Source organism: Rhea americana, unplaced genomic scaffold (genome assembly GCF_003343005.1).
Source record: "Rhea americana isolate MKP2758 unplaced genomic scaffold, rheAme1 scaffold_34, whole genome shotgun sequence".
NCBI lineage: Eukaryota > Metazoa > Chordata > Aves > Rheiformes > Rheidae > Rhea > Rhea americana.
Window position 1 is genome coordinate 955,099 of NW_028186468.1, and position 10,722 is coordinate 965,820.

General features: G+C 39.1%; 1 protein-coding gene across 1 annotated transcript in view; it reads right to left on the reverse strand.

Moving 5' to 3' along the window:
- FAM149A (family with sequence similarity 149 member A) overlaps positions 1-10,463 on the reverse strand; it is an 11,540-nt gene extending 1,077 nt beyond the window's left edge. Inside the window, exons 1-7 of the mRNA XM_085311305.1 lie at positions 10,408-10,463; positions 8,134-8,244; positions 6,679-6,808; positions 5,011-5,153; positions 3,772-3,897; positions 3,182-3,358; positions 1,286-1,476 (exon numbers count right to left, since the gene is read on the reverse strand). Coding sequence (XP_085167431.1) covers positions 1,286-1,476; positions 3,182-3,358; positions 3,772-3,897; positions 5,011-5,153; positions 6,679-6,808; positions 8,134-8,244; positions 10,408-10,460 — 931 coding nt within the window. The 5' untranslated portion in view covers positions 10,461-10,463. The remainder of the gene's footprint in view (positions 1-1,285; positions 1,477-3,181; positions 3,359-3,771; positions 3,898-5,010; positions 5,154-6,678; positions 6,809-8,133; positions 8,245-10,407) is intronic.
- Between the last annotated feature and the right edge of the window lie 259 nt (positions 10,464-10,722).

Sequence of the window (10,722 nt, forward strand, 5' to 3'; positions counted from 1 at the left end):
GGATTGCTTAAGAAAATACTGCTAAGACACTTAGGACATTATTAACAAATTTTCCAGAGAAAAAATTACATTTTCTTAAGCTAAACAAACGTATGAAAAGAAAGAACAAAAAGTTTGTTGAGCTTATCCTCATCTGACAGCAGCTCCATATTGTTTCATCATAGACATATACCATCACATTTCTATTATAATCCCAAATTCTTTTACTCTCCCRGTCCAAATACTTTGCTTAGCTGTCTATTTGCAATAAGTTGATACCATTCATAAAAGGAAAAGAGGATATGCATCAAAAAACRAAGTTACCCTCCTTAAACCRTAATATTGAGCTAAATAATCCACCTGGATGCGAAAAGCTCTTTACACTTCAGACATGTTAAGTTCTGCAAGCTCTCCCAAAAATTTTTACCATTCCTCACTTAAACTTCTATTTGAGGTTGAGTATTCCAGTAGCTTCCAATGTCCCCTCACGCCTAGGCGATTTTCTGTTACTGTCCTTTAAAAATATATYGAAAGAAGTGAAACTTCCCTTAGCCTCAAAGGACAGCATATGCACACTAAAGAACAGAATTTCATGGCTAGCTAGTTTTTCTAGAATTTGCTTTTTTTTTTTTTTTTTTACATTACTCTGTAAGAACATTAAAAAAAAAAGCTCATGAACCCTTGCAATGCCAGCAAGGCTGTCTATCTCTCATTTTAACCTGTACTTTTTCATTAATGTCATCCTATTTTCCTTCTCGAGATTATAAGGATGATCTCAATTTCATAAAGGTTTCTACCATAACACTTTCCTCCTCCATCTTCCTCAAACTGGACTACAAACTTCTCAATTATAGTTGAGACATAGTCCCATGGTCTAATCCACAAAATGATTCAGTTCCTTTCGTAAMAAGTTTTATAATGCTCTGGCTACCTAAGGGTTCTTTTTATTAACAAAGCTCAAGCAACAAGATTGGAAGATTGATTCCTAGCTCTCGGATTCAGATCATGTTGTCTGTGATTCCCTGTTAGCAGCACCGATTTGCATCCTGAACTAGTGCTTTCCTGCAACGGAGCTCTTTTGGTCAATGCTTTCTTCTTTCTACCTCTAATCCACCCCCTCGAAATCAGTAAAACTCTTATTTGAGGCAGGCGTGACAGGTATCTCTGACAAGGCATGGCATATCTCATATCTTAAAACGCTGTACTACAAACATGGATTTCTCAAAATAAACAGGTTTCCAAATTTTAAAAAAGGTACTTTTCCAAGTTAGATTTGATTGCTACCATTTTTAAAAATATAAAATACCTGTGATATTTGTTTCCCAATTTTTTTTAATCAGCTCCTCCAATATTTCAATTATATTGCTCCAGATATGATCAAATACTTCAGAAGCCACAGCATCTTTGATACAGGCATTCGGAGACACAGGGGGAAGGCCACGTTTACTATTCTTCTCAGTAAGATGCATTTTTGTTTTTTCCAAACTCTCATCATCACTAATAAATGAAGCAAATTCAAATGTATTACCATCTATTTTGACAGGTTTTTTTTCCTTCTAATACACTGAGCAATTATAAACACACATACATAGGGGAAAAAAGTCAAATGTAGATTAAAAAAGTTGAAGTCAGATGTACTGAGTACATATGGGAATAGAACCTAACAAATATATATATCTTGATATGTTTTTCTTTTGCTTGCAAACAAAGGAAAAAAAGAGTCAAGCCAGGGTTTTATAACAAAGAGATCTGCAACTTGAGAAAAAACAGTTTTATACATGGCACTTCATCATTTGAGGCTAAATTATATGCTTTTAACCATAAGGGAATTATTGTTCCATGCATTTGAAAGGAGGACTATCACATAGAACATTTTTATTGCATCAGGTCATGTATATCTGGAAACATCTGCAACACTCATGCATCTGCATGATCACACGGATTAAAGAAAATGTAGTCTGAAAGACTTCTGCAGCCTGATAAGAATAGCAGAGCCTACAAATTTATGTTCAGCAGCTCCTTCCTTTCCACTAATGTGTGGACACACCCCTCCCCCATCTTCTTCCCACCTCGATTGGCTCAGGCTCTCCAGAAGAGCATTTTAACCTGTACTTACTTTTTCATTAATGTCATCCTATTTTCCTTCTCGAGATTATAAGGATGATCTCAGTTTCATAATGGTTTCTACCATAACCCTTTCCTCCTCTGTCTTCCTCAAACTGGACTACAATTATACAATTATAGTTGAGACATAGTCCCATGGTCTAATCCACAAAATGATTCAGTCCCTTTCGTAACAAGCTTTATAACGCCTCATGTTCTAGTTAGGGAGAACATRATCTCAAAATTTAATCCTGAGACGGAAACAATCTTGGGAACAAGCAAGGAGAAAAGGGCGTATTGCATTCCACTGCCTGTTTCAGAATCAAGCATGCATTTTATTGGGTTTCCGTGTACAAAAACAAAAAACAAAAATCTTAAAACAGCCTGCGGCTTAATGGTGTAGACACGTTGCTCCGACACAGAATATACGAGTCCTGAACCACTAGAAAGACAACATAGGTAAGTTTCCACATGTTCTGGGCTCCCCAGTACAACAGAGACCTGGAGCTACTGGAGAGAGTCCAGCATAGGGCTACGAAGATGGTCAGAGGGCTGGAGCATCTGCCCTATGAGGAACGGCTGCGAGAGCTGGGCCTCTTCAGCCTGGGGAAGACAAGACTGAGAGGGATCTTATCAGTGTGGACAAGTACCTGAAGGGAAGGTGTCAAGGGGACGGGGACAAACTCTTTCCAGTTGCCCCGTGTGACAGGACAAGAGGCGATGGGCAGAAATTGAAGCACAGGCAGTTCCGCCTGACTGTGAGGGGGAATTTCTTCCCTGTGAGAGTGACGGAGCACTGGACCAGGTTGCCCAGAGAGGTTGTGGAGTCTCCTTCTCTGGAGATCTTCAAGGCCCGCCTGGATGCAACCCTGTCTAACATGCTGTAGATGACCCTGCTGAGCAGGGAGGTTGGACTGGATGATCTCCAGAGGTCCCTTCCAAACTCAGCCAKTCTGTGATTCTGTGACCAGTGAGTGCTCTAGCCACCATCCTACTGAATACAAGGACAGAGGGTACCATGTTTTTACAGCAGAGAACCCTGAACAGGCTGAATAATARTTCATTATATTCTTCAAAAATACATATATTTGTTATTTACAGCTCCTTGTTGTCAAATGCAAGATACTCTTCTATTTTTCCATCCACATCATAGATTTCTTCTTCCAGGAATGAATACATGGAAGAGTCACARGCAAAAATCCTAGTGGAACTGGAATCTACTGATTTATGAACCGGACATGCTGCTGSAACCAATTTAGAGCCTGAAATGCAGAGCCTGRGGAAAAATAAACAAACAAMCAASCAAAATGAGMATTAAATATTCAAAGAAAGAACCAATCACATTTTAATTATGTTGAAATGTTTTAATAAAGGTAACATTTTTWAAAAAATCTCAGAAGAGGGAAGAAAGAACAAAGTGGGGTCTTTTTTGCTAAGCATCTTATTTTTAGTAAGSAAAGACCATGTAAATGAAATACTATTCCACATAGTGCTCAGAAATTCAAAACAATCAAGAGATTTGCTTTAAATACTGGAAAATCTTATTTTATCACATCTATGCAGACAGCATGTCTCACAGACAACAGCAAACTGCTGATACTGCTGCAATTTAATTATACTCTGAATAGAAAAACTAAAACTGTAGTCATATCAAAAGAGAAAACCTACAAAAAAAAATTGTTAACATACTCTTTTATATCAGTAGTATATTCATGGAGGCCAGGTAAAACCTTAGTGTCCACAGAGCTGTCACTTCTGCTCTGAAAATGCTGAAAGCCTTCATCCTTTGGTAATAGGAGCTGCTTTCCTAGAACCCTGGAAAAAAGGAGGAAGGAGGATATTGCAGATGCAAATCTACCCCATATACTAGTATGAAAAATATAAACACCTGTAAACAGTAGTAATGTGAAGGAACACCCAACGCTTGCTTTGAATAAGCTGTTTATGGAGATGCTAGGTCCTTGTGCAATATGTTACAGTTACTAGTATTTAAACAACCATTTAAGCAATTAAAGTTAAACTGATTTATGCAAGGAGATTCTAGCTTATCATTTTAATAGTAGTTAAAAATCAAATATTTAAGCTTGTTTTAGCTCCTTAGTGTGACAAGTTTTGTTAGTTGACTTCAGTTTAATGCGCAGTGTTGTTACTAGTAAATATATCTAAAACACGTTAAAAACATGATGCTATTATTGGYGATATTCTTTTTAATAGTCTTAAATTACTGACTAGAAGATTACATAAACATATGCAGATCTAGGCTAGGGGACTGCCAGTCTGGTGACACCACATCTCACTACGAATGATAGGCCATCATTTTTGAAGGTGGGAGCACTATATTGCAGTGCAACACTGACTTTTCCTCTGCATTATAAGCAGTAGTCTTCAGGCTGCTTGGATACTTTGCACACCTATGTAAAACAATTCTCACTGATCATGTGTTTATCTTCCTATCTGTTGGACTACTTATTACTTCACTAATATCAGACAGTGTTAATATTGAGTTAGATAACCTAGGAAGACATTATGGTTGTGCAATAGATCAGAAGCATGTGATCACCTTCTTTTTCATTTCTTTTTAGTATAATCAATAGAAGAAAGTAATACTGAATTTCCTGGGATTTCACAGTATGCCTTCACCTACCATAAAAGCAAGTGCTTCTTTGTAAGATGAATTTTTTAATTAGAAAAAGTCATTATGAAAATAGGTGATCTTTATTTTCTCATAACATCCTGGTAATCATSGCATTAATCAAAATAAATATCATTAGCACTGTAACAATGGCACAGCTCAGTCTCAGAGATCCAGATTCAAATGTAAAGTCTTACAGATACAATACATTAAAAGCAATTCACGTTAAGATACCAATCAAATCCACATTATAGTGATATCTAGTTAAAACCAGTATTAGCAAGAAATTTCCTTACCTTAGATGAAGAGACCGTTCAACCCAGTCTGCACATTCTGCTTGCAGGCTCTGAGTTTGAGAGGTCACTTTTCCTTCAAACAGCATTTCATCAATGTCCCAAAATAACTGATGCACTCTCTGTGTGTTGGCCTTATCAAATTCCTGCATATTATAAAATTAATAGTTGTCAGCAAATATTTATTTATGTTTATAGTCAAAAATCATATTTAAAGAGCAGGGTAACTGAAGACAGGTTCAGCTGAACATCTCAGGATGGATCTTCAGACCACATACTTCAGGCACACAATTTATATGCTGCATCACACACACACACACACACACACACACACACACAAAAAAAAAAACACACACACAGCAGCAGCAAACAACAACAGGTAGTTGGCCTGAGCAGGGTGATTTAGTGAAAAGAACTACAGTTCTTACGAAGTCAACAGATAGACCGCTTCCTAAGATTAGCCAACTGAAAACACCAATTATGAAGTGTCTGGACTCTTGGCTGCCTCCCTACTCCAAATCTGAGTCACACACGGGTCCCATACCTGAGACTGAAGGCCCCAAAGCTTCCTGCTTCTTTGAGCAGCACTTTTCCTTTCTGATTAAAATAACTAAGACTGCAACGAGGAGGTACCTTCCTTCTCCATAACATACCCTGTTGGCTAGGAAGCATCCCTCAGTCTGAGAAATGGCCTTCCTTTACCTTTCCATGGAAGCTGTAACTCAGTGGAACCAGAAAYGGGTGACTCCAGGGGCAGGCAAAGGTGCCAGGAGAGCATGACTTTATTCAGCAATGCAGGCACAAGTACTCAGGTGAGGGATGCCAGGTTTGATAATGGTCAAAATGTTATTTATTACTTACATTATCAACACTTTTCTTTCAGTGCAATGAAGTGTCTAATCAGGGACCAAATCATACTTGCTCACTTCCAGCCGAGTGCTCCGACCATTCCAGGCCACAGAGTGGACCACACCAAAGAACAGCAAAGCAACTCTCACCCAGGCTGTGATACAATCTAGGGTCACAKCTTTTCCTGGATCATGACAGACTGGGTCAGTAACCTTAAAAATTAGGCCATTATGCTAAAGGTGTCGCTACCACCAGCAGCCAGGGCTGGCTTTGTTTAAATGGAAGCAACAGCGGTTGTTGTGCTTTTGGATTTATTCTATKCTGGCAGCATGCACTAAGCATGCCTGAGCAATTAGACACCTTAATGGACTTAATGATCTCTGCATCTTCTGTGGAACAGAACTGAACTTRAGCAAGAACTAAATACTTACCTATTGAGACTGAGACACTCACGTGCATACCTATGAACATACTACATGATTCAATTTAGATTTTTCCTGCATTATGCAGCATTTCCAAACAGGTATTTTAATCACTGACTTGGACTCAGAAACCTAAATCYTATCTTCTTCTGTAAAACAGGTTTGTTTTCTCCAAATTTCATTGTTTCAGACTGTGTTTTTTATTACACATCAGCTGCACTGATACCACCTTGCACACAAAACTATTTTTTTCAATACTCAGTTAATACACTTAAGCTTTAGGCTATCATGAATGGAAATGATTAACTCTTATGGACATGTGTTGCACRTCCATTTTCTATAAAAATTAACCTTTTCTACAATATTTAGATAGTGTACTGTAACAGCTTCTGTGACATACATCATCCCTCCAAGAGTAAAKCGAACTTCTTTCAGTAGATAAACCAGTAGTATAGCTGTTTATTGCAGACCAAGAGTTTTTCAAGTCTGCAGATGTTGTACGACCACCAGAAAGCGATGAAACTGTTTCACTGTGAAAAGAACACAAATTAAAATGAAGAAAACAATTATTTTCTATACAAATGTTTTAAAAATAATGCAAGCGATCATATAAATGGATAGTGGTATATCCTCCTGTTGGACACATGACTTTCAGGACACGCTATTAGAGTCAATGCGAAGAATTGCAAGTGTATGTTTATAAGGAGAGAGCAACAGGTATACGTTCTTCCCCTCTATCATTTACCACCTTAAGGGCAACTCTTTCCACTTGTGCATACTTGTGCGTACAAGAGCACATTACACTTCTATACRTATACAATTTCAACTCTAAGGGCACTCCAGAGCTGCACTTAAGTATTTATTTTGCCTGTGTACAGATAAATATAAACACATACATGTGCACCCCTACTTGCAGATATACTCTAGTTAGAGTTTTTCAACTCTAATAGCTATTTTATATTCTCCAGCATATTTAATGACAAACCAAAAACCACACGATTGACAACATAAGCCTTCTTTAACATTATTAGAAGCTATCACAAGAAATTATTTAAAGCTGAGCATAAAATCTCTACAAATGTGTCTATTCCATCCAGCTATATAACTGTATACATAACATTTCTTAGGCTAATAGACTTGGTATGCTTTAAACCTTGAATTATGGGATTCTAGCTTCTCAGAAATCTCTAACTGCTCCTCTGCCAGGTCCACCAACACCGGGACAGTAAAAGCAAGGGCAGTCAGACCTGCCAAACCCTAAGCGCTGTTTATTGGAATGAAACCTCTAGAAAATCAGCTGGCCTGCAAAGCTGGCTACCATTATCTGCCTTCAACCATGACATCTGATTTACCTTCCAGGGTATGCTCTGAAAACATGCAAATYCACAACACAGACATGGGAACAAAGTTCAAACCCTCTAAATGACGGTTTAGGTCAATTTATATTCCACGTTGTGTGAAATCTGCGTATTTCTATACCTAGGCAGGAATTACCCAGCTAGCAGAAGCAGAAGGAAAAAAAATGCATAACATTTCTATGCATCTAGAATCTATTYTAATTAACAAATTCCATACAAAAGTAGTAAGAAAATTAGAGAAAGCAAAGATAACAGGCAAATATATATATTCTTAACCCTATAATAATAAATTGACTAATATGTAAAAGCTGAACATCACTATCTCAGTTGATTAAACTTCTGCTTTACTTGCAAATTAAAATTATTTGAAAAGTAAAATTCCCAACCTAATAATTGTCACCCATAAGAACAACTAAAAACCTGACCAGTGAAAATTAAACCAAATAATTAAGCCTAGAATCCATTAATGAAGTACTATTTCAGAAGTTAATGCATACCAAGTATAATTGTCAATGGCTTCCCGCACATTTTTCTCAAGAAGTGTTGGAAAAGACTCTCTGCTTTTTTCTGAAAGATATTTATTTGTAGGACCTTTGGACAGCCCCTTCCTGTAAACATAAAAACAAATCACTGTAATATTAAATAAGCTTAACTCACATCTCTCCCAGAGAAAAGGGGAAAGCATCTCTGTCGAATTTTTCAATTCTGTCCAGGAAGAAAAAGTTTGCTTGAAACAAACTACATAGTGAAAAAATAAAAAACAGTTTAAAATAATTTACATGAACACTTTTTCAGTAAAAMGTACATGTAATTGAGGATTTATTTTATTCCACAAACATTCTGCTTCAGTTYTGCACTTCAAAATTTGCCTGAAGCTAACACAAATGCACCAGCACTTAATTATTCCAGGAATAGTTCAAAGGCACAAAATAATGATTGTTCATAYAGTAGTTATTAACTATGTGTTTCTGTTCAATCATTAACCTAGAGCCAATTTTCCCAGATATATCTCTGCATAAAAACAAGCTACAGATATGCTGCCAAGCAAATGATTGCTAGAATTATTACTTTACTAAAACTATGAATGCTTAACTTGGCTGTTTTGGTTAAGTCAACTGTGATGTTAGTCCAACATTAAGAATAAGGATATCTCAATACATTTACAGGTTGCAAAACTTTTTTAAAAAAAACAGGAATTTCTTATAATCATGCATTTCTACAACCTTAAGTTCTGTCATTACCATGTTAAACCCTCCTCTTCAAAATACATGCAGATAAGTCAAAGAGCTCCTCAAACATTTTTAAGACAGTGGATTCCTTGCTCCGTGGAAGTTATTTTCATCCCATAAAATCCTCAGATCATAACTGTGGGTAGCAGCATGACTGCATCATAGTATACTTGTGAATGAGTAACTGTAAGGAACGAGCTTATAGTTTTTTAGTTCTGTTGATGTCTTCTACCAAGAACTCCACCAAGAGCTYTGTACTGGCCGTGCAACAGTCATGACCTTCTTCCTATCCTTCCTTACATTTGTCCTGCCTTTTCACAGATTACAAGGATGTATCTGTCAACCTAACCACATCACATATCCTACTYCTATGCCTTGGCTAACAAGCCACCATAAAGCTACCACAGGTTTAAACTTCTCATTAGGGAGATGCACTTGCAGGGACCTCACTTGCAAATTCTTGAAGGCTGGGACAACAGCACAAGATAGCATTTCTATATGTTCACTCTAATCTTACTCCTTCTTCCCTAGGCACCTTCTTTTCTGACAGTAGTCAAAAGCTAAAGGATATTATGTAAGCGATTTTGGCATGGTGCAGTCCCACAAAGACTTCAAGTCGTTGTGACACCAAGATCCGTCTCCCAGGCAGTAGCAGTCAGCTCACTTCCACCCATCACTCGACATGGGCAGCTAGTTCCCTCCTCTGCCATTTCATCTGCCATGTTACTACCCAGCTGGTCTTACAGGGTCTTTCTGATTTTTTTTTTCCATACTCGATCCTTGTTCCTGGTATCTTTCCACTGTTTCATACCGTCATAAAGCCTTCTCACTTTACCGCTCACCTCTTTATCTCAGTAACTAGGGATATCTTAAACAACCCAGGGCCCAGCACAGATCCCTATGCAATGCGGCTGGAAAAGAAGCCACGGCTTCTTTCCTGTCCTAGTGATTTGCCTGTGCAGAAACCTTTCCTCTCCTACCTTGGCTGCTTAGCTCCCTCAGAAGACTTTACTAGGAGACCTACGAGCCTTTGGCAAGCCAAGCAGGCTATACTGATCAGATCTCCTGTATCTATCAGCTTGCTTACCCCCCTCAAAGAGCCACAAGTAGTTTTTTGAGGCTTTTAAAATAAACCTAAGCCTACCCCCACAAAATGTCACCAATAAAATTTCAGACTTCCTCTGCGAAACACAGCATACTCATAACATTGAATGRCATATACATATACAGTGCAAGAAGTAGCAAGCAAAGGGTTTCTGCCACATCATTTCACTGCATGCAGCAGTACTGCTCACGCTGACTCGTTGGACCACACGACATCAGAAGGCGACCCAGGAAATGACTGCAATAAAATAAAATGAAAGAAAAAGAGAGAGGGAGACCCAGGCCCGACTGCTCACAAGCCTTAAATGAAGCCTCCGCAACTGCGGGCATAAAAATCACGACAGCACTAAACCACCCGCTGCCTGCRTGCACGCCAGAGCATCGCTTACCACCCCGTCCCTCCGCCCCCACCCCGCRGGCCCCTGCCACCGCACTCACCCCACGACGAGGAGCCCGCGGGGGCCGCCCGGCTCCCCGCCGGCGACGCGCATCGCCGAGGGACGGAGCGGAGCGGAGCCGCCGGGCGCCTCCCCGGCCCGGCCCCCCTTACGCTCCCCCTGCGCAGACCCCGGATCTCCAAGAGCAGGGGCGGCGGGACAGCGCGGAGGCTGCAGGTCTACACTGGCCCGCTGCTCTCCAGCACCAGGGCATAAATTCTAGCAGCTACGGACTTCACTGAAACCTCTCTCAAAGCAGAAAGTACATCTCTTCATAAACAAGAAAAAAAAAACAGCATTAAAAATGATATTTAAC